The sequence below is a fragment of the Benincasa hispida genome, chromosome 2 (genome assembly GCF_009727055.1).
Source record: "Benincasa hispida cultivar B227 chromosome 2, ASM972705v1, whole genome shotgun sequence".
Taxonomy (NCBI): Eukaryota; Viridiplantae; Streptophyta; class Magnoliopsida; order Cucurbitales; family Cucurbitaceae; genus Benincasa; species Benincasa hispida.
In genome coordinates, this window is record NC_052350.1 from 33,065,491 (window position 1) to 33,089,709 (window position 24,219).

Sequence of the window (24,219 nt, forward strand, 5' to 3'; positions counted from 1 at the left end):
TGTTTACTTTTCCCTGTATAAGCAGTTGTGTAACATTCAATAATAACTGCTAAATTAGGAATCTCTCTCTCTCTTCCCCACCGGCCCACCGAAAATAAAATAATAATAAAACAAAAAAGGGCAAATTGCAAAACCACCCCTAAAGTATAGTGGTATTTATAATTACACCCTCAAACTTCTTAAGTGTTAAAATTAAACCCTTAAACTTATAATAGTGGTTGAAATTGGACTCCCAGATAATAAAACTTGAACCCTCAAACTTATACAATTGTTACAATTGTGTAAGTTTGAGAGTCCAATTTTAAAGATGTATAAGTTTGAGGGTTCACTTTTTGCAACTGAAAGTTTGAAGATATAATTGTAACTACCCCATACTTTAGGGATGGTTTTTGCAATTTGCCAAAAAAAAAAAAAAAAAAAAAAAATCAACAGCATTTCTTAAACAGAAAATAGGATGTGATGGGTTCTGTTCATGCATCAACAACTCATCTCAAATCTGAAATGTATTCTTCTAACCCACTTAGTTGTAGATGAAAATGTACGAAAGGAGGCAGCCACATAACCCATCTAATTGTTTTCTGTTTTCCCTCTCTAAATGCCAAACGGTACATGGATTAATTACTAAAATTTCTTATTAAAAAGATGGAAATTGCAGAGGATTATTGTACAGAAACAACCTAAAACAGATAACTACAAGATTACACAGTTACAAAAGTAACATAAATGGAATAAAAATCCCTGCCTTGTACAGAAGTTATTTTCCTCTTAAGGTAAAAAGAATTACCTCTTTTTTTCTATTTCAATTGAGGAAGCAACATCTTTCAACTCCCCAATTTGAACGCATCAACAAAGAGGCCTAAGCACACGCCAGCTTTCCAGTAGTTTACCATCGCAATAAATGATTTCAACCTCCTAGTTAATAGAGGTGGAGGCTTCCTGTACATGAGTATACCAATCCATTCGATGGCAGCAACCACTACACCAGCAACCAAAACATCCCAGTCACCCGTCTGCCCAAGAATTGTAGCAAGTGCATTTGCTGTGTAGAAACCCAAAAGAAGCAAAAATATCTTTGTAGGGAAGTTCTTTCTTGCTGAGTTAAGCTTTTCCAGCAACTGTCTGGCACCTGAGCTAACTAGCCTGCCTAATCTAGTACGACCCAGATTGGAGTCATCACCATCATCGACTTTGTCTCCCCCACCGTTACTAGATACCCCACCTGTATCTAATGCAAAGGCTAATTTTTTGAGATGTCTACTCGTCTGGAAACTGTAACAAGTAACATTCCAAATGGAATGTTCATAACAGCATTAATACATAATTTTTTCCAGACAAAACCGAATTTTCGTTGAAAAGAATGAAAGTACAAGATCATATAAAATAACAATTTTACAAAAGGAATCAAAGTCCCAACAATAACTACAAGAACGGATTCCAATCTAAACGAATGAGACCAAGCTGGTGATTACAAACAAAGAGTGCATACGCCCATAGAGATGCTTTAAACCAGCAACCTCTCAAACCTCCTCCCAAGATCTCCCAATCTCTTAAAAGGAAATCTACTATTCCTCTCTAATGCTCAATATAATATAAGCATCCGTCTAATTACCCAAGGATTCAACAGTTAAAATGGAAATATACGCAAGAAGAATAGCCCACGGCTCTTAAGAACACGTGATACAAGTTTATAAATTTCACGTCTACCTTTTTCGAGGAAAAAGTGCAGACTTCAGGAAAGGGCTCGAATTGTGTCCATTAAAGAAAGCCTCACGGCCCCAGTAATGGAGTAGGCAAGGCATATTAGTAAGACATGATCCTTTGGAGCTATAATTCGCTATTGTCAATAATCTGGACTGCAAAATCACTGCTTCCATCTGGCATATGCTCATTTGCATACTGACATTGCCATTTATTACACAATCTTCCAATCAAAAGAGACAGATTCTGTACTGCAAATTAAAATCAACATAAAAAAATTGTTCAATCTACAAATCTTCCCACAAATATAAACATTTGATGCTCAGAATTCAAATCAATGAGTGGGATTTATTAACATTTGAACACCATTTGCATCCCACTTGTATGAATTTGAGTAACCAAAATGCAAGATGTAAAGGAGAAATGTCAAAGAATTGCAGTCTAGCTGGCCTACGTCATAGGAACATTCAATCAAGTAATTTAGCAGTAAATTAAAGCATACTACTGCAATTCGTTCTTGCCGGAGGGGTATGGTGCAGTGGTTAACGGTGGCCGGAAACCTTAGAACCCGCCGGGATTGATGGAGCGGAGATGAAACCCTAGAGGTGAAAGGCGTCAAACGAAGGGGGATGTGGGTAACCCTCATCCTCAGAAATCGTTGCCCATTAGAGAAAATTATTCAAAATCAGTTTCGTTGCAATGAAGTGCAGTGAAAGTAAAAAAGGACTCTGTCAAAATAAATAAATAAATAAAAAGGAAAAGGAAAATACATTTTATCTGTGAAATTGAAGTAGTAAAAGGTATATCAATATTGTAACCTTTTCGTGCAAAGGCGAAGCTTGAAAATCTGTTGCTATTTTCTTCCTAAATTAAAATAGTTTACACCTTAAACATATTATTATAATCCAAAATAAAATAATCTAGACCCCAATACAAAAATATTATAACCCAACTGTGATAACCTATGACTATAATAGTCTATTCCTTGTCTCAAACGCCCGTTTAGAGTTTTATTTCTTTCTCTATATATATAAATGTAGGTGTTGCAGCACTCTACTGATTGTGCCACCTCTATCCATGGCATCGTGCACAACATCTTAGGGGGTGTTTCTTTCAAACGCTCGGATTGGATGGGTTGGCACCCTAAGCCCAATCTTTATTTGGGGTAAGGATCTAGGAAACCTTCCTGCACCATTTTACTATGTGTTTGAATAGTAAACACTCTTAAACTCATGGGTTATCCTTTTTTTGTTCTAATTTGATCAAGGAAGTTCATCGACCAACTCTCGGATACCACCTCTGATGACAGCCGTTGGCTAACTATGATCGCCGTCAACCAACTTCCAACAATTCCACGACACCAACATTTTTTTCTAAGTCATTCCAAAGAGGCTCTTAGTTTAATTAAATAATATCTTTTATAATACAATTTCTCTTCCTTTTAGTTATTTTTTCTTTTGATATTTTTTTATTACTATAATTATTAGATTATCTTTTTTAATTCTCTCTCTTCCCTTCTTTGTTTAAAATTCACGTTTCCTTCATTTGAGGAGATTTCATTTATTTTCTATTTTTCCTAGTTGAAAATCAATCACCTATCTACTGAGATCTCAAGTATATGTCGAATATATTAGTAATATAGTGGAAAATGTAAATATACATTGCATATGCTATTATTTATTTTTAGCATGTTTACAAATATACCGAAAAATCTAAATATACATATATTGTTTGATATATAAGACAATATATTATACGAATTGTATTGTTCATGCACTTATCAAATATACACTGATTTATTTATAGAAAATTCTAATATATAGTACTATATATTTCAAATATACCTTGTTTTCTCTTTCAAAGTTTCCGATTCTTGCTTTCATTTATGAGGGCAACAATTTTCAGATTTTCGAAGATATTTTCCTTACCTATATAGGTTTTGAAAATAAATTGTTTGGAAAGTTCTTAACACAAGAAACTTTCTTGCATGTTGGGAGCTAAAAAAAGTAAATTAAGACATTTTTACGTAATTAGACTGCAATTGTATAATTATGTATATTTATTTAGGCTATATATATATATATAGAAAGCTCTAATTTAATTTAACATTTTCATTTTTCTCCGTTGGTCAATTTAACTAGCTTGAAGATTTAATTTTTTTTTTTTAAATATAAAGGATTAAAATGTTGGTAACAACTCAACGCCAGATAAAAATTAAAACTCAATTATGATTTTTTTTATTCCTCAAATGTAATTTGATAAAATATATATATAATTTTTCAATAATTGAATTTAAGGCTAAAATCAATTTGAAATTAGCATGTTACGGTAAAAAAATCTATCATTTTCAAATTAGTTAAAGTAACAAAAGTTTATGAAGTCTTATCTCAAAAACTAGTAAAATTAAAATACCAAATTATTAATTAAAATAAAATAATAAATTTAATCACATCTCTATTTCAATTGTTTTTTTTAAAAAAAAAAAAACAAATATTCTTCTAATTTTTTAGTTTATTTTAAACTTAACTATATTAAAATAATTAAGATGATAAATTTAAACTAATCCAAATCTAACCACGGATTAATATAAAAAAAATTTCACAAACTCAAGATTTATAAATCTACATTTTATTCCTAGGCTTCCTAAGCCTGCACTCCAAAAACACGGACTTCTTAAACCCAAACTTCTAAAATTTACACTCCAAACACAATTTTCTTAAACTACCTAAATCTCACAACCTAACCAATAGGCTTAAGATTCCAAACCTACACACCAAACTCACCCTTAGGGTGCTACGACACCTTCCCTCAAGGGCATTCTTGTAATGTTGCCTCCATTTGCTTTATTGATGTTTTAAGGTCTCGTTTTGGTCCGTTTTAACTCTATGTACGCCCCAACATTTGGTTTTACTTCATTGGTGCTCGATGCCTACAAAATCATATAATTAACACATTAAACAACATAACAATCTCGAGTTAAGCTGAGCAAGATATAACATTTCCTATGCTATCAGATGCATCGATATGATATTCAAATCATATAATATCGCCAAAGCAGGCATAACTTAACTGGTATACAAATGTACCAATCGAGATGTTTGTGGTTTGAATCTCCTACCAAGAGTTGGCAATGCGGCGGGGTAGGGTTAGGGATGCACCCCCATCTCTGTCCCTGTGAAGATTTGTAATCCCTGTCCCCACCCAATTCCCCGTTTTGGAGAGTTGAGGTCAAGGAGTCCTTGCTCGGGGATGGATTTCCATGGGAAAAAATTTCCGTTTATATTTTCATTTTAAATTATTTGTTTATTTAGAAGTAATTAAAATTTTGTATTTATATTAAAATTGTACAAATTTTAGATAACAAAATAGTATTGTTATGGTTTTATTTATTTAAATTAATAATTAAAAAAAATATTTTTATTATGAATTTAATATAAAGTTAGAAGTTATTTATATTATAAAATGAATTTTAATAGAAAAAAGTTTAAAAAAATAATAGATATAGTAGGTTTCCTACAGTTAATTATGTTATATATATTTAAAAAAACAATAAAAGTAATATATACATATATTGAAAAAATAATAAAAAAATATTTGGGGAGGGATCAAGGTCGGGAATGGGGTAGGGATACCCTCTCCTCCCAACCCCATACTCGATTGGAGATCCATTTTGTGTCCCCAGTTTGACCCATATCCCTTATCAAATTGGAGATTCCCCATCCCAATTGGGGTGGATACCCATAGAGACTTGACCCACGAAATTTTTTGTCAACCTTACCCCCATCCCTAGTGTACTGAAAAAATTATATAATGACAATTATTAAGATATGTAAACCATTAGAAATGTCGGTCTATTTAATGTTTGTTTAATGTAGAGACAAAAAAGTTACAATTTTAGTTAAAATAAACAAAGTTCAACTGATACGGTGCTTGTACTATCAATCTCAAAGTTAGAGATTTAATTTTTCTACATCATATACTGTCAAAAGAAGAAAGAGATACAAGTTTATATATACATAAATTTAAATTAAAAAGAGAATATAATTAAATTATCAAATCAAACATGCTAAAATGTAATAAAACTTGAAATAGGTATGAAATTTCTATAATGAATCTTTGTTATCTTTTGAAAACATGTTAAGCATGGTGTTTTTTCTTGAATAAAGATAAGAATGATTATTATTATCTATCTAATTCTTAAAAAAAATATATCTTCAAATTGTAATGAGAAACCAATTCAAAAAATTACCTAAAATGCACCAACTAAATTTAAATTTGTTAAAATATATGGATTAAATAGAATGAATCCAAAAGTAGAAAGATTAAAATTATATTTGCCAATTGTGGGATTCAAAACAAGGATAAGGTAGGGCACAATTTTTGTGTAGTGCACAAAACCAACTGAGGCTTTATATATATATACATGTATCTAGAAGGCTAAGATCAAATATAATAAGAATAATGATAATCTTTCTAAGTTGAGGGGGTAGGTGCCCCCTTGCCCCTTATTGTTGGAAGAAACTTTACACTACTATCGCAGAAATAAACAGAAAAATAATATAGCAATTAAAGGAAAACAATAAAACTAGAAACACGACAACGTGAAGAAAACTCCAAACTAAAGAAAAAATCACAAACCAAACAAATCTACTACGTGAACAATCACATTGAAATTTCTCCCTAACTCCAATTACGAAATCACTCTCTCAAAACTTTTGACTACTCACACTTTTTTCAACTCTCAAACTAGAAAATACAAAAAAGAATTTAACTATTACACCTAAGTTTAAAGTGTTTTAAATTAGGACAACTTGAAACCAAAAGCATAGGCTCCTTTTGTAGTGCTTGGAGCCCATTACTTCCTTAAACTTTTCTAATGTAGGACAACTACACTTATAATATTTTGCTCAAGCCCAACAACCTGAACAACCCGAACTATCCAACCCACACTATAAGGGTTGGGTTGGGTTGAAGTTTTTCTAATTTTTTTGGGTCTAAAAGGTTGAATAGATTTTTTTTTAGGTTGACCCAACCCAACTCGAATTATACTAATAAAACATATATATATATTTCTTTTAGAATGGATGATTTTTTTTATTTTTTTATGTTTTTCTTTTAAGAATGTTTGTCTTTGTTTAAAATTTGTAATAGATGTCATAGATATTTGGTATTTAAGAATGGAGTTTTATGAGATATTAGTTATCAGATATGTGTTGTAGATAAATTTAATTATTTTAAATAAATAAGAAAAAATAATAACCCGACAACCCAACCCAACCCAACTCAAATGGGTTGGGTTAGAAAACATGTTTAGGTCATTTGGGTTGCCAACTTGATCAACTTTAATTTTCGGATTGACCCAAAAAAATGTCCCAATCCAACCCAACCCAACCCATGTACATCAAGTTTACTAGTAGCCTCTGAAAAATCTACAGTTTCTTCACGTACATCAAGATTGGTGTCATGTGTTCATATGAAGGGGAAGTGACAAGATAAGTTTGCATACCTTATCTTCATCAACTATCTTCATTCCAATCGCCTCTAACTTAGAAACAATGCTATTCAAAATATCTAGATGATATGAGATTTTCGTATCTTCCACCATCTGTAACGTGTGAAACTGTTCCTTCAGGTTCAATCGATTTGAGATGCTCTTTGCCTCATACATTGCTTCAAGCTTCTCCAAAGCTCCTTGGATGTCAAAATTTCATGCACATTTGCAAGGACGTTCTTAGCCAAATTTAGCTTGATTACACTTGTAGCTCTCAGACCAATTCCTCTCAATCTTCATCACTCATGTTGAACTTCTTAGAACATTTACTGCCATTGCCACTGGACTCTCTTGGTTCATCATCACCACTTAGCTCTTTAGAAGTAGAAGTACCACCACTTGGTCTTCTCTTCAAAGCCCTGTGTAATCCAGATTGTAGAAGTTGGAATTGATACTTCCATAAAATTTCTCCACATCAAACTTCATTGGACTCATAAACCTTGACATATCTACTTTAATCCTAGTAAATATGCAAATAGTGAACAACCATACTATTCATGATATCTCAACCCATTTCATGAACTCTTTTCTGACGTGGAAGTTTAGACAATGTTGTGACTAGAGAGCATACCTAGAAATTCAAGAACCTACGAACCTATAACTCTAATACTATTTGTTGGAAAAAACATTCAACTACTACCATGGGAATAAACAGAAAAATAACAAAGAGATTAAAGGAAAACAATAATACTCGAAACACAAGAACTAACATGGAAAAATTCCATACCGAAGAAAAAACCACAAACTAGAAAAAAATCCGCGATGTGAAATTATTACAGTCATATAGAAATTTCTCTAACCCTAATTACAAAGTCACTCTCTCAAAACTTTTGACTACTCACACTCTTTTTTCACTCTCAAATTATAGAATGCAAAACGGAATTAACTAGAATTAACATATCTAAGCTTAACGTGTTTCTAGTTGGGACAACTTGAAACTAAAGACATATACTCCTTTTATAGTGTTTGGAGCCATCACGTCCTTAAATTTTTTTTAATGTTGGACAACTACACTTCTAATATTTTACCAAATCTCAACGCTTAGGGGTCGTGCTCTCTGTCTATCTTGAATGACACAGTAAAATAAGAAAACATATAGAAACCTATCCATGAACTATCATTTATGATAGACTTCAATCCTATAAACAAATAAAAAATATTAGAAGGAAAACATGAGCTTACATCGTTTGGCTGAAGGATGTTGCACAAATGGCCTCTATTGAACAGTAATCTTTAGGATCTAAGAAATATCCAGTTTTAAAAGTTGGGTTCTTTACATAATTAACGTTTTTGGGTAAGTTGTCTTCATTTGGTTGTATATTGTTTCTATAGAATTTGTTTTAGTTTAGGAGTTTCATTACCTTATCGACTTTATTTCTTTGGATAAATCTAATTGTGATGAATTTGATTGAAATAAAATGAATAAAACGTTTATTAAAATTATAAGAGGATAATTATATGAATCTTATTTAGAATTCAATAATTTAAAGTGAACGTTTAATCAGTCCAACTCAATCCATTTATTCATTAAATTAGATATATATCACCATTTTTTAATATTATTATTTTTAAATATACTTAGATATATCATAGTTTTAGATAATAAAATAAATTTAAATGCTAAAAACTAACAAAACTTTTTAATAAAATTAAATACTAAGTCAAACTTTATATTATAAGTCATTTTTATCCAGAAAAATTAAAATACAACTTAAATAAATGTATATTTAATAAAAATAAAAATAATAATTTTTAATAATATTTCTTTAAGAAAATTAAAATACACATTTATATTTTTAAATAATTAAATAATTACTATTCAACGGCTATTAATAGGTTGACTCAAGCCTTAATCATTCCATTGACCTTGACCTTTATTTTTTAGGGTAAGGTGAAATGGACAAAAATGAGTTTTTAAGTTTTCAATTACAATGGGCCATTAAAAAAAAAAGTGTTTAGAACCCCTTCACATGTGAAATGTCACAAATGCCCTCAATTTGGGTTAAACCTTTTTAAACTTTCCCATGATTTCACCAACTTTTTTTAACCAAAAATTTTCATCTACTTCTATCAAAATTGAATAATAAAATCAAAGAAAATTTTTTACGTTTTCAATTGATACAATTGTTTGATAATATTTTTGAAATTTTTATATGAATTAGAGAAATTTTTATAACAATTTAGAAGAAAAACTTTCAAATGTCTTACTTTTTGTTCAATAAACAAATATTATAAATAACTATTAAAAGGAAGATTAAACAAATAAACATAGTTTAAAAAACACTTCGAAAACCATGATTTCTACCAAGATTTTGGTTGAAAATGTAACGACCCGACCCCCTAGGACTTAAGTTTGGCCGTTACTAAATACATGCATGCATGAAACTTAAAACGACACTCTGTTATGGTGAAATAAATGCTAATTAAATAAGGTAAATTCAAAAGACATTCATTAAATTCAAACATTAAAACAACAGTAGGGTACCCATAAATCATAAATGATAATAAATAAGTCTGAAACGATTCTAATAGTAAGTTTAAACATCAAAACTGAAAGTTAAGAAAAACATGAAAAGAAATCTAAATCTCATGAGCGGAAGCATAAAACTAGTCCCAGTGACTCGATCACGAATAGGTCCGGCTGTTGTGTCGGTGCGGAGGTGGCGATCTTGTACGCGTTACTTGAAACAACAACATGAGAAAGAATGAGTATAAAATACTTAGTAAGTAACCCCACTACTAGGGTCAGGTTAGGCATCTATGTCCTCTAGATACCTAACTCTGGTGAAACATATAAACTGTCCTAGTCCTCATGGGACATATACATACATGAAAAATTGATTTCTATCCTACTGTAGTTAACTATACCCACTACCTCTGGTGAATCCCGAAGGAAATACAATAACTGGTGAATCCCAAAGGAAACACAAACTGGTGAATCCTGAAGGAGAAACAATAATTGGTGAATCCCGAAGGAAACATAAACTGGTGAATCCTGAAGGAGACGCAATATCTAGTGAATCCCGAAGGAAATACAATAACTGGTGAATCCCAAAGGAAACACAAACTGGTGAATCCCGAAGGAGATACAATAACTGGTGAATCCCGAAGGAAACACAAACTGGTGAATCCCGAAGAAGACATAATATCTGGTGAATCCCGAGGGAGACATAATATCTGGTGAATCCTGAAGAAAACACAAATTAGTGAATCCCGAAGAAAACACAAATTGGTGAATCTCGAAAGAAACACAAATTGATGAATCCCGAAAGAAACATAAACTGGTGAATCCCGAAGGAAACATAATAACTGGTGAATCCCGAAGGAAACACAAACTGGTGAATCCCGAAAGAGACACAATAACTGTTGAATCCCAAAGGAAACATAAACCTAGTGGGCATTCTAACTAATCAGTAAAGTCACTATCATAGACTCGACACCATAATTATCACAATATGGTTCTATGACATACATATATGTCTCAACATCATGACTCTACAACATACATACATGCTTCAATATCCACAGACCACATACAACCTCATGAAATCAAATATCATCTCATGCTAGCATTAAGTATCCATGTGCACAAATACATCTTTCAGATCCTCAAGCAAGAACATACATCAGTTATACTAAAGTATCAGTTCATCATGCTATCATTCTACTATAACATTCATCCATCATGCTAGCATACATCCAATGCCTGGCCCGTGGGCAGTTCTAGTAGTAAGATTACTTACCTCGAAGTCAAATTCAAATATTAATCCAAGCTAATGATCTCCAACCAAATAAGTCCTGAATTGAGTCCCCTAACACAGACATAATACTAAATTTCAGTCTTTGGAACCAAGACCCAAACATATAAATTTAATCAAACGGTCACCAAATAACTTACCTAAACGAAACTTGATCAACAGACACTCGCAGGATTTCGACTCCAAAATCTCCTCTTAGCAGATTTTAAAACTCAATGGATGACGACTTAGAATCTTCAAAATACTTAAAATTAAACCATTCTTTTAGTCCAATAATCAATAGGTGGCTGACAACCAACAACAATGATCACAACGCTTATCAAACTACTTGCCGAACGAACTCGAATCTGTTGGATAGCACGTTGCGCACTCTGAAGTACTCCAATCTTGGATCTAAATTCCAAATATAATCGGCATCAACCAAAAAGAAAACCAAAATTTAATGGGCAACCGAGAACATTCTAAACTCAACCGCTCTTACCCAGAACTTACCGATCATTACCAATTTTCTGCAAAACGAAAAATGGTCTCTAGCTTGATGGCCAATGCCTCAAAACTTCCAAATCTTGAATCCAAGGTTTTTCTCAAGATTTCGGCAAAGATTGGGCAGTGGCAGCTGATGGCGCGTCGGCTCATAGCTACCATAGATAGGCAGTGGGTGTTGCTGTCGATCGGCATAAATTGTTTGGGTTAGCGGCTGGTAATGAGGGTCTTGCATGAGGAGGGTTTGCGAGAGTGAGAGAGAAAGGAAATGTCTAATTTTACAGATTTTATTTAGCAGCTATTACGAATAAACCAGAGTTTCAAACAACGATCCAACCGTTCAAAATGAAATTCTATATGTCTCGAATAGACTGACCAAAGTTGATTACGATCCAACGGTTCAAACTCCGAAAATCGACAATTTTGTGGATGCTGTTGCTGAAAAACCAAACTGCTTTCTCCCAATGTTTGGCCTCTTTTCACTCTCATTTAATTTCGAAAAAAATCTCAATTATTTTATTTTATTTTTTCAAAATTTGAAAAGATAAATAAAATCTTTTATCACTATATCTCCAAAATCTACAAAGATTCTATTAAATTTATAAATCAATTAACATTTCAAATTATCTTAATTGAGGCTTCAAAAACTAATATCTATCAATTTGATATAAATTAAATCCTTCCAAATATTTAAATCAATTCAAAACTACATGAAATTAATTATCTCTTTTAATTTTTTTTTTAAATTGGCCATAAAATCCAAAATCAAATGGAAGCAAAATTCAATATTTTTAAGATAATCAGTTAGAATATTTAATCAATTAAATTCAATTTAACCAATAAAAATTTTCTAATAATTTTAATTTAATCCTAATTTTTCAAATGAATAAGAAATTTAAACTCAATAATTTTAGATAATTAACTTAAATTTTCTTGAAATTGAAGATGTTAGACAGAATCATAAATTTCGGCCAAATTCTCGTGGTTTCTGGCCAAATTTTAGGGCAAAAATCATGAATTTTTAGCAACTTTTTATCAACCTTTTTTTCCTTTGGTTTTTATTAGGGCTGTAGGCGGGTCGATTCGGTTTAGAGGCAAACCGAATCTAACCACTAAAATTAGGAAGGGTAGATGGAAAACCGAGCCGACCGGTTTCTAATAAAGACCGCGCCGGACGAACCGCCAAACCGGCCGTTTCGTTCGGTTCGGCGCAAACGTGCAGGTCGCGAGTTGGACAGTACGATCATCCAGTTCGACGGTGCCAACACACATAAACCACGTCATTACGACGTTCTAGTAGTTCTCTAACAACTCTGCACGTCTCCATTGAACTGGGACACAGGAATTGCAACCAACAGCTACCAACTACAACGCGAGAAACGCACCCTGTCATCAGATTGACCCACGATAAACTCCGGCTGGTTCCCATCTGCACGCAACGTAAACGGAAGAAGAGGGAAAAAAATGTGGAGAAGTGGAAGAAGAAGAATTGGTTAAGGAGAAGAAAACGATAGGGTAAATTTTGGTGAAAATGGTGGGTCCACCAAATTTTAGTTTTATTTTAATTATTTTTATTTCAATCTTTTTCTTTTTACACCTTTAAAACTAAAAGAAAATGATTTATAGGTTTTTCTTTATATATTATTGATTTTTGGATTATATATATACATATATATAGAAAATGATTAAATAGCAGTGTTCCTAACCACTTCCCTATTTCCTCTCAAATCTATAAGTCCTTTCCTTCAGCCCTGAGATGTAAACTTCCATTTCCTCGAAAGAAGAAAAATCTTTTAAATATGAAAGAAGCTCACGCACGCCATCTCCACCGGATTCACCACGTGTCACTGTCACGATTATTTAACACAAAACTACGAACCAGAAGATAATTTCTTTATTTTTCAACATAATCGGTCGGCTCGGGTTACTACCGGTGCGTCCTCGCTGAACCGAAGCCGGCCAGTTTTCTATCGGGTCCGTCGAGTCAATAATGAACCGGCGGCGATTTGGGCCGGTTTTGGCGGTTCCGTCGGTTTCGGCGATTGTGACTTTGCAACCCTAGGTTTTATATAATAATATAGGTTTTTTATTAAATTAAATAAAGCAAAAAACTATTTTTTAAAAGAAATCTTATCATTTTTCTTTTTAGTTGTTGTCATTTAAAAAAATATAATATCAAAGAACTGTATCTACTATCAACCAAAACATGAACAATAATTGTGTTTTAGAATCTTTGTTCATTTTGATAGAAGCAGATAAAAAAAAATGTAACTTTTGGTTGAAAAAGTTGGTGAAACATTGAAGAAATGTTGGTGAAAAATTCAAGTAAAGGTATAAAGGTACTTTCACCCATGCTGACATCATCTTGAGACCAAAAACAAGTTTTAAAAAATTGGTTCATTTTTAGAAATGAAAACTAAAAGAGCCCATTTTTATCATTTTCTCGTGAATCTGAGTATTGTCATCACTTTTTTGAGAGTGATGAATGAAATGATGAACAACAGAAAGTTCAAGAAATAGCCCAATCAATCTTCATCGGAGATTGCCTTCAATGTTGTCGAAACGAGAATTTATAGGTATCACCCCAAGAAGACGACACATTCATTGCATGGGAGGCTCAACCACATAGGGTGGTGATAAGAATCAATAAGATATTCCGCACATTTCGGTTGGACCAATTACAAGATCTAAGGTAGCAAAAATTTAACAATCACTTATTCTTCACGGGATTGGATATTGATCCGTTTATCCTCTATTTCATATGGAAAATGCTGATCCAATAGACGAAGAATCATTTGGAGTTTTGAAAGTCAATATTTGCTCGGTTGAAGTGGAACATGGAGTAGACATTAAGTTTCCATGAGTTCGAAGAATCTTTGTATTAACTTCACAAACATTTTTTTTTTTTTTTTGTAATTCCAGCTTTAATTTTATTTCTATGACTAGTCAAAGATGGAGACTTAATGATGTTACATTAAAGATGGTAGTTGAGAGATGGAGAACTCTTTTGATGTTTTATTTTAACTTTCTCTACTTTACATTAAATAGGTTTAGAATCTCTACAAGGCTATGTAAAACCTTCTCTCCATCTATTTGTAATCAGATTATGATTCTTGATAAAGTTGATTGTGAAGTGACTCAATCTAGAACAAGATTTTCCAATCTTGCTTCTAGATCTTCGATAGAGGTAATCTAATTCTAGCATTTTCTCGAGATTGACCTAAATTGTAGAGAGAGCTGTTAATTTCTTAGATTCAAAAGTTCTTGCTACATAATAGCTTGTATCATCGGGCGGTTGAAGGTGATTTTATAGAACTCATACTTACAATGGCAGCAAAATGGACAGTGGAACGACGCCGACAGGGAATGAAGCCACAAAAACACTTGAGAAAACGAGGAAGACAGAGGTGGCGGATGCAACAAATTACCATTTCATCTTGATTTGAATTCCATAATAGTTCAATCATTTTGTATGTACAGATAAAAATCGGCGTTCTCAAGTTTTCTTGAGTTTAGAATGACAGTATTCAATTTGAAATAGACTGATTAACTGTCATGAGATTAGTCCTTTTATCATATTTTACAACATTTCTCTCAATATAATTTAGAATCTTGCTTCCTTCCCCCTTTTGGTATTTCTTAAATCAACATTGACATACACGAAGGAATTTCTTATATATAATAATATATATATATATATATATATAATATATATATATATATATATTTTAAGTACAACGGCACAGGTAGAGACATATATAAGTCCCCTCACTCTCTAGACAAAATTTTGGAGATAGGAAATCTTCCGACAGTCTACAACGGATGTGTTGGAATCGTGAATCATACATATAGTCGAAAAGTATCGGGTATGTATGTATGGGGCTGTTTAGAGCGTTGAAATGTTATAGAATGTTTGGAGTACATAGTTGTATTGTCTTGAGTTCTTATATCTGTATTTGAGTGTGCAGAGTTATAGTTTTGTGTACTCTCAAATAATTTGCTTGTATGAACACTATTTTTTTTAAAAAAATCTTATAATACAATTATTGTACCAATTCAGTTTTTTGTATTCAATTATTATCTTTTAAATAATTCTTTATTATTGTTGTTTTAAAAAATCCAGTCAAAATTTAAGATTAATCGTAAATAGTCAACGAAATACCAACATTTAAAAATACGAAATTTAATTCTAAGGCAGGGATGGACGTACCAACTTTTAATCTAAAACTTTTTTCCACTTTTTAATACTAAATATATATATACAATTTTCAATCATGACTTAAATTTTGAACAGTATTCAAAAGTAAGACAAATAAAAAATAAAAATAAACGAGTGAAAGTAGTATTTATAAATTTAATTTTTAAAAACTATCGAGAACTAAAGGGTTATGAATGATTAGTTAAATATTTTAGTGAGACATTAAAAAAAAGGTTTTGCTTATGTTTGATTTTAGGGATTTTGTTGAGACTTTTCTCATATATATTCATGGATAGTTTTCTATTAAGGTTTTATAGTGAGTTTTTGAATAGTAGATTTTGAATATTAATGTTGTATATGAAGATTTTTTTTTTTTTGAGAAATCGTGTACAAAGATTTAATCCAAAATATTGTGATTTTTTAATGGACATTATATAGATAAATAATTGATATACTAAGCAAATAAAAATGAAAACTTGAATGACATAATTTATAGATAATAAATTATTAATATATTCAATCACATAACATTGGAGGAAAAAACGATGTATGTATTGAAGGTAAAAAATGGGTGCATGGAATTAGATTGAAGTACCCTGGTTTCTTAATAAAATTGATATAATGGAAAAAAAATTACACTTGAAGTATAATGAAATTAACTCCAAAAAGAATAAAGAAATAAAAATGTAAGTGGGTCATAGGAAGAGAGGAGAGAGTGACGAGAGTGACAATCGGGTATGAGAATGGAGGAGACATAGGAAGTGGGGGGTGGAGAAGCAGTTGTTAAATGAGGGTTATTGTGCACATGTTGAAGGAAGTGAAAATGGGAGATGGTATATTAGTGGACCAAACAATGATATAGGAGCTATATCATCTCTCCACATAAGATATTGGGCCCCAAACAGGTCTTATGTGTATTATATGTATATATATATATGTATGTACATATGCATATATGTATAACTTTCGATTTTATTTCATGCACTTCAAACATAAAATATATCCCTTGATTTGAGAGGCTAAATATTTAAATCTCTCACTCTTCATTTTGTTGAAGTAAAAAAATGTGGCATCAAATTTAAAAAAATGTGAATAATTTTTCTGTAAATGTCAATGTATATGAATATTTCTAAAAAAAATTATAAAAATAATATAGTATTTAAATTAANAAATAATATAGTATTTAAATTAAGGCTAAATTAAAGAAAATATCCCATAACTTTGTATTATGTTTAAAAAATATTGCTCCAATGAGCCAAGCCCAACAGGTTGGGCCATACGCTTAGTTATTGAAGATGGGAATGCTCCGACCAAGCCCAAACGTTGTCTTAGGCCTTGGCCTTGGACATTTACTTTTTAGGGTCGTGACGGGCCAACCCTATGATGACGATGAATTTGAGTATTGTCTACTCAGATTTGTGTCATAAAGCCTCGTAGTTAATTAATTATTTAATATATACTACTACAAAAATTGGATTATGTGACATTTTTCCAATGTCAAGTAAAGGATATATTTGACGCTTATAAAAGCATCGAGTATTTGACTTAGTATAATGTGATAATTTGATTATGGAAAAACGTCAAGACAAATATTTCTTGATACAATTTTCGTGTCAAGAAAGATAATACATTTGAGACTGATGACATGTCAAGTTGATTAATTCTTGACATTTAATACTTATCATATGTGATTATTCTTGACATTTTTTATTTGTTAAATATATTTTTATCTTGACACGAAATAATGGACAAGTTATTTAATTCTTGACACATTTTCAATGTAATCTATGCTTTTTTTTTTTGTTTCAAATTAAATATTCAAATTTAATTTCCATTTCTCATTTTCTGCATTACATGTGTTCCAACAAGACAATTTCATCAACTAAAATAAACAGTTCCATATATTTCAGGTCTATATATCAGCCCAATAAATCTAACGTTTCATTCTTCTATTACCATTCATGTATATGAACAATTTCAAAATCTACAATAGTATATAATCTATCAATCCACCCATATATATGATAATTTCAAAATTACAAGACCAATCCATATGTGCTATATATTCAAAAAATTGCAAGAAAAAATTTATATTCCCCACTACACATTTCTTTGAAGTATATAACATATAATGGCTATGAACAAAATATTTACACAAAAAAGTTTTGAGCATTTCCATGTAGTCACAGACACAAAATTTATAGGAATTCCATCAGATATAGTGACCTAAATATTCAAGCATTCCACACGTACTTCAACCAATTCAAGTTGCGAGTATGAGCTCATCTTATCAATCCATAAAACATAAAAAGTCAGATATACATTTTACACTATTTATACATTTTATGAAAAATAAAATTGGTCATATTTACACAATTTATAATGTTACAATATATATAAGTAGTTTAAAAACCTACCCATGATTATAAGAGGCAATAACTAATTGATCTTATTCGGAAGCCATTAATCTACTACAAAGGTTTCGAGCTCTAACTTCTCGAGTATTTTGGCCCGTAGATATAAGAGATGGATCTACAAAACAACCAAATAATAATTTAATAAGTAACTAATAGTAACTATACTTCATAAATAATATTAAACATGCATGCATGGGACTAGTAGCTATACTTCATAAATAATTTCTAAGTTAGATGACTATGAACCCATATGAACAATTTTCAAAGTATAACTAACTATTAACCCCGTATGAACAAATTTCCATACAATCAACCCCGCCCCCATATTGAACAATTCCAAAATTATAATATCAATGCTAGATGAAGTAGTCATAGCCAAATCTTGCTCACTATTCTCCCGCCTCCCCAAGAATTGATGGGGTTGATGCCCTAAACTCTCATAGGGTCCTGTAGTTTGTAAATACCTGTATTGAACAAACTCTTGTGATGTAATAATATGAGATATTTTCTTCACTGTTGTCTATGAACATGAGATATTTTATTTGCATTTACCACAAACCAATAAACTAAGATCCCTGGTTTTCGTTGTAACTTAAGCATTTATGTGGAGACATCACTAGAAGAAATTCGGGCTTTAATGTCAGTTTTAAATCGAAATTAAAGGGCTTCAATAACATAGCCTTCAATGTCGGTTGCAATCGATATTAAAGACCTTTAGTGAAATTTTCAACCGACATTAAAGACCTTTAGTGAAATTTCCATCCGACATTAAAGCCTCTGTTTTTTTTTAAATTATTAACCGACATTGAAGCCCGAATCTGTCTGTTTTACATTAAATGTAAATATGTAGAAGGGCAGAGGAGATATTTGAAGACATCTCATTTTACTTTACTTTTTTTTTTCTTTATATTAAATTCTGCGACTTCCAAGCAATAGACTAAAAAAATCTTACCAATCTTACCCCTCCCTTCTGTTCTCTACAATCTTAGCCTTTTCCACTTTTACAAAAACTATTCTTATTGCAAAAATGAGATCCCATTTTCAATCAGTTTCAACTTAGCTCTTCAACTTTGTCTTCTTCAGCAATCTCCCAACTTATTAACAATCTCATAATGCCTAAATCAATCTTTGACTACTCTGTTCTAAATCTAAGACAGCCAAGAATAAGGAACCCACCAATATCACATTGACAAAATTTTGAAATGCTACTACTTATACAAATATTCTTCAACTTTTAGGAATCGAAAGACGTCTTAATCACAGATTCATACATCATGTCAAGTTCAAGTATAACAAAACTAGGAAAGGAAAATATCAGCCAAATTTAACTATACAACTACTCATAAGAGGTTTTGAACATAACTGAGAAGTAAATAACCAAGGAAGCTGTCATCAGCAAACATTCTATTTCTAGCCCATTCACATCACATGAATAGTGATTATCGTTTCAGCCAGGGGCTAAACATTTTGTCCAAAAGTACAAGCATGCACTTCATACATTAAACAAAAATAACACAGCAAGCAGAGTAGTTTAAACTCGAGAATCCCACAAGCACTCCAACTGCACTTTTCCAGCCTTTAAGAGTATCTCAATGTCTTTTGGAGGGTTCAGACCAAGATTACAGGCACTCTCCCACCGAGCCATTCTGTTCATTCCAAGGCTAGGTTCATATCGAATTGCCTCAGCATATTCTCAGATGCGCCATAATCATCTAAAACAAAATTCAATGTTCAAAATGAAACAAAATGCAGATTATTAAAATAGATATATAGCAAAACGTAGATTCTTTTTTTTTTTCCCTGAAAACTAAAAGAAAGCTAACATTGGGCAAAGAAGTATTATTAAAATAGATATATAGCAAAACGTAGAACTTAACTGTAACTGGTATCCCCACAACATTCTCACTCCAACATGCATAATCCTTCATAAGCTAAGAAGTAGGGATACAAATATGAAACATAGATACAACACAACAACAGTGACACGTCGTCTTCTAAAGATCTAAGACAAATGCGGAAAAGACACATGCGGAAAAGACACATTTTTAAACATATATATAAGGAAAAAGACTTAGAGTAGAAGGCTCTTATTGCAAATTCCAAGCTCCCAGACTTAGAATAGAAGTTCGGAAGAGAGTTGCCAATACTAGTGTCGAAATCTATATGATATTTGATGATATATGCATGAACCTGCTTCCTAAATTCGATAGATTGCAAGGAACAACAAGCATTCAACACGATTCCGAGCGTATAGTTTGTAGGATAAGCTTCAGTTTCCAACATTTCTATGAACACTCGGAAAGCAACCAAAGGCTGTGAATTCTGAACATAACCAGTCACTAGAGTTGTCCATGCAATGGCATTTCTTCTAGGTAAATTATCAAACACTTTGCAAGCAATTTCCATGACTCCACATTTCGCATAAACATTAACAAGAAAAGTCATTACAAATAAGTCTTCATGAGTCCCAGTTTTTATGATATGTCCATGGATAATTTCCGCTTCTGCAGCTAAATTCCTATCTATACATTCTTGCAATAGCGGAATATAGTAAGAAGTTTCAATTCTCGTCCATGAGTCATAAACGGGTGTTACATTCTAATCCAATATGGTCCAAAGAGAAATAAACACACTATAACTTCTCAAACATGAATTTTCATATCATTAAAGTCATTTGGAGAAACTTACTAACTGTTCTTAAAACTGCAAGCATTCAAAAATGCAATTACCAGGAATAATTTTTACGTGAATCCCTTGCTGTTGCAATAAATCCATCTCCTCCCCACCCCTTCCAAACACCTAAAAAATACACAAACAACATCATTAAAAGTATAGGGTAGAACGAACCTGGCAGCGCGTGTGGCGGAGACATGCGAACGACGACAATGCCTTCCATGTCTCTTCCAAAGGTATCTTAAATATTGAAGAAGAAACAACAAAAGATGACATTATTTTAGTAATCTTTCTTTCTTAGCTCATACACAAGAAGGAAAAAAAATAGGAAATAGCCAATTTAAACATATTCTTCCAAGAAAAACAGATAGATCTCAAGAGTTGATATCAATAGATGAGAGAATCTTCTTTTTTAAGATCTTGAAGAAGAGAAGCTTGGTTACCTAGATATGAGCTACGAAGACGATGGAAAATTTTCGGCAACATAACAATTCTACCACAACAAAAACAAAAATTTACCTTGAACCTGATCAAAGAAACACACTCCCAATAATATTCCACAACCACTTGTTCTAAATAAAACTATTAGAATTCCCAAAAAATGAATATTCAAGAACACATACATCAATAAGCAAATTTATCTCACAATGTACTTCAAATCTCAAAATTTGTCACAAAAAGTATAACAATGATTTACAAAAACTCTCCTTGTAGGTTTCTTCAGACATTCAAACATAAACAACAATGTTTTACAAAAACTCAAATCGACTTACTCACTCACTTCAAATATCCAAAAGTTGTCACATGGGCAATTCGATCTTTTACCTCTAGATTCATGGACTCAGTTCCTATCAATGAAAAGAAAGCCAAAAAAACAAAAAACTCAGCAAAGTCTGAATTCCGTCGATCTAAACAAAATATTCAATAAACCACAAATTCTATAAGAAATAAGTGATTTCAAACCAAAACAAACACAGTAGTTAGCATAAGAAAGGAGAAACTTCTTCCTTAGAGTTAGACTCTTTCTATAAATACTTGAAGAAAAGTTAACAATGAAATTTAAAAATACCTAACAAATGAAAACATATCACAAATCCAACATGTAGTTCTATGGAGCAATAACAAAATCTAAACATCCAACAATAAATTAGTAGACGAGATCCAACTATTAATTAAAGACTAAATGCCCTAATTAAACTAAATGTCATCTCCACTAGGCACGATAGCGTTTCATATAGTTCTAAACATTTGCATTATGTTGAAGGATTCTATCTAGACATTTGCATTAAATCTTCCCTCTAGCTCTCTAGCATCATCAATCTTACCTACTTTACACAGTGAAGACACCATAGTCGTATAGCTAACCACGTCAGGTGGGCAACCTTTACTTGACATTTTGACAAACAGCTTGTGTGCAGCATCAACACGATCATTCTTGCACAGCGCCTTCAAAAGTATATTATATGTAAAGACATTAGGAACTAAACCATCTTTCTTCATATTAGTATACAACGGATTAATTATTTGAAACCTGTTTTCACTCAGTAATGAATCCAAAAGATCATTTCTTGAGTTTTTGCAGTATAACCAGAGGGCGAGTTTTACTACTGTGGCAAAGGTCATAATTGCACACAACTAGATGAATTGTTCTGACGATAGACTTTCAAATGGTTTATCTTGAATTAGTTGTTCTACTGGTTGAAGCAATACCTGAAAGCCTAAACAAGAAATCCAAATGGTTTAGCTACTCCGCATTGTTAAAGGAACCAAAATCATATATAATCATGCTTTGCTACCAATAAAAGTGATATGAAATTTTGACGTAACCAAGTTGATCCAATAATTAAAGATCCTAGAATACAAATATGAATAGAAAATTGCAGACATGGTCTTTGCTAGTTACAAGACATTGATGTAATAACCACCAATAGTGGATGTCAATCTTTTCACTTGTTATAATTGAGAAAGGGGCCTTCATTTCTAGCAGGAATATGAGGTAGATAGGCAATAGAATTACTAGAATTTCCTACTCCTCGATCATGATTCAAATGACTGAATGAGAAAATCAATGCACTTTCAAACTGGTTTACAAAACAAGAGATACCTAGTGTAGCCATGACAACAGCAAATACAATAATGCCTACTGGTTGTACCCTCAGCTTTCCAATCGGGTATTTATAAATATTTCCTCGCTTCATATACAAGTGAGTAAACCAAAGTATTCTGCCAGCCATGAGATCAAGTAAGGAATCCAATGTTGATGCAACAATGGCTATGGATCCACTCCAAATGGTAGCATAAATCTGCAAACTGTCACTAGAGAGTGAGTTCAAGGTTTGGAATAAGGGACCAGAACAGAGCCTTTAATAAACCACGAAACAAACTTGACATTTATCGATTTACTAATCATTCGAAACCTGTTTTCACTCAGCAATGCATCCAAAAGATGAATGTATATCTTCATCGTCGGCTTGCACCCGTTTTTCTTTCTTTTTTTTTTTATGCAACAGACGAGATCCACCCATGAATGATGGTAGCATGACACGGATGGAGATCCACGACAGACATGGGTTGGTGGTAACTAGCCAAGAACGGACCTGGTGGTGCGCACGGCAGAGACACACGAACGACGGATGAGACGTGGGTGACTGGGTACGGCGACGCACAGTAAATCCGGGCGATTGATGAGACGCCGAGTAGATGAGATCCATCCACGAACGATGGTAGCATGACACGGATGGAGATCCACGATAGACATGGGTTGGCGGCAGCTGCCAAGAACGGACCTGGTGGCACGCAGCAGATCTGGGCGATTGATGGGACGTGGGCGACTGGGTGCGGCGGCGCGGGTTGCACGACGAATAGACCTGCACAGAGGTCAGATCTGCACCACGATAACCTCTTCACCCACAATCGACGGACGAATGGCAAAGGTTTGTAAGAGAGAAGTGAGAAAGAAGAGGGTTTGAAAAGGGAAGTGTGAGAATGAGAGGACAAAGAAAATAGGGGGAGAGTGAAGAGGAAAACGAAAAAAATGGGGGGAAAATAGAGGGTGAGTTAAATAAGCGGGTCTTTAATGTCGGTTTAAAACCGAAATTAAAGGTACCCCTACAATGTCGGTTTAAAACCGACATTAAAGATCTGCTTTTTTTAAAAAAAACAAAATCGACATTATACATCCGATTTCACTTTTTCCAACCGACATTAAAGTCCAAAATTCTTGTAGTGCATACAAATGGATCATGCCTTAAATGATAACCAACATGGTCTGTAGTATATGAATATAAGAGGGAAACCTTATCCTGATGACGCTACGGATGCAGTCCGCTTTGTAGATAGTTACAAGTGTTGTGACGTACTACAGATGGTCTGATCCTGATCATTCATTCAAGTAAAGGAGAAAATGAATATGGTTTAAATTTGCATATGATGTGATATTAA

General features: G+C 32.6%; 2 protein-coding genes across 14 annotated transcripts; both read right to left on the reverse strand.

The window, feature by feature from the left end:
• Window positions 1-610: 610 nt before the first annotated feature.
• LOC120070791 (ycf20-like protein) lies at window positions 611-2,394 on the reverse strand. 4 transcript variants are annotated; one of them, XM_039022678.1, is made up of 3 exons: window positions 2,220-2,394; window positions 1,705-1,949; window positions 611-1,269 (listed from the first exon to the last, which is right to left on the reverse strand). In XM_039022678.1, exons 2-3 carry the CDS (start codon window positions 1,893-1,895, stop codon window positions 822-824), a joined length of 639 nt encoding a protein of 212 aa, XP_038878606.1. In that variant the 5' UTR covers window positions 1,896-1,949; window positions 2,220-2,394; the 3' UTR covers window positions 611-821. The 4 variants fall into 4 exon arrangements, with proteins under 4 accessions (XP_038878606.1, XP_038878605.1, XP_038878603.1 ...); XM_039022677.1 differs by having other exon boundaries at window positions 2,204-2,394; XM_039022675.1 differs by having other exon boundaries at window positions 1,705-1,944; window positions 2,201-2,394.
• Window positions 2,395-19,406: 17,012 nt separating this feature from the next.
• LOC120071361 (metal tolerance protein 4-like) lies at window positions 19,407-23,474 on the reverse strand. 10 transcript variants are annotated; one of them, XR_005480226.1, is made up of 8 exons: window positions 23,196-23,474; window positions 22,883-23,088; window positions 22,489-22,496; window positions 22,104-22,224; window positions 21,604-21,626; window positions 21,222-21,304; window positions 20,835-21,018; window positions 19,739-19,817 (listed from the first exon to the last, which is right to left on the reverse strand). XR_005480226.1 is itself a non-coding variant. In XM_039023600.1 (7 exons), the coding sequence occupies exons 1-7, from the start codon at window positions 23,240-23,242 to the stop codon at window positions 19,756-19,758; spliced, it is 537 nt and encodes a 178-aa protein (XP_038879528.1). In that variant the 5' UTR covers window positions 23,243-23,474; the 3' UTR covers window positions 19,407-19,755. The 10 variants fall into 10 exon arrangements, 5 of the variants coding, with proteins under 5 accessions (XP_038879528.1, XP_038879529.1, XP_038879530.1 ...); XM_039023600.1 differs by lacking the exon at window positions 21,222-21,304 and having other exon boundaries at window positions 19,407-19,817; window positions 20,835-20,904; XR_005480227.1 differs by lacking the exon at window positions 21,222-21,304 and having other exon boundaries at window positions 22,310-22,496; window positions 22,883-23,081.
• Window positions 23,475-24,219: the final 745 nt, after the last annotated feature.

Excerpts from the sequence above, each read along its gene's own strand:
- LOC120070791 (XM_039022678.1), bottom strand. The coding sequence starts at position 1,895 with ATGCAAATGAGCATATGCCAGATGGAAGCAGTGATTTTGCAGTCCAGA. Across the intron at positions 1,270-1,704 it reads GCACTTTTTCCTCGAAAAAG|TTTCCAGACGAGTAGACATC; the intron begins GTAGACGTGAAA and ends TACTTGTTACAG.
- LOC120071361 (XM_039023598.1), bottom strand. The coding sequence starts at position 23,242 with ATGAAGATATACATTCATCTTTTGGATGCATTGCTGAGTGAAAACAG. Across the intron at positions 23,089-23,195 it reads GCATTGCTGAGTGAAAACAG|TTTGCAGATTTATGCTACCA; the intron begins GTTTCGAATGAT and ends CTCTAGTGACAG. Across the intron at positions 21,019-22,103 it reads GTCTTCACTGTGTAAAGTAG|ATACCTTTGGAAGAGACATG; the intron begins GTAAGATTGATG and ends TCAATATTTAAG.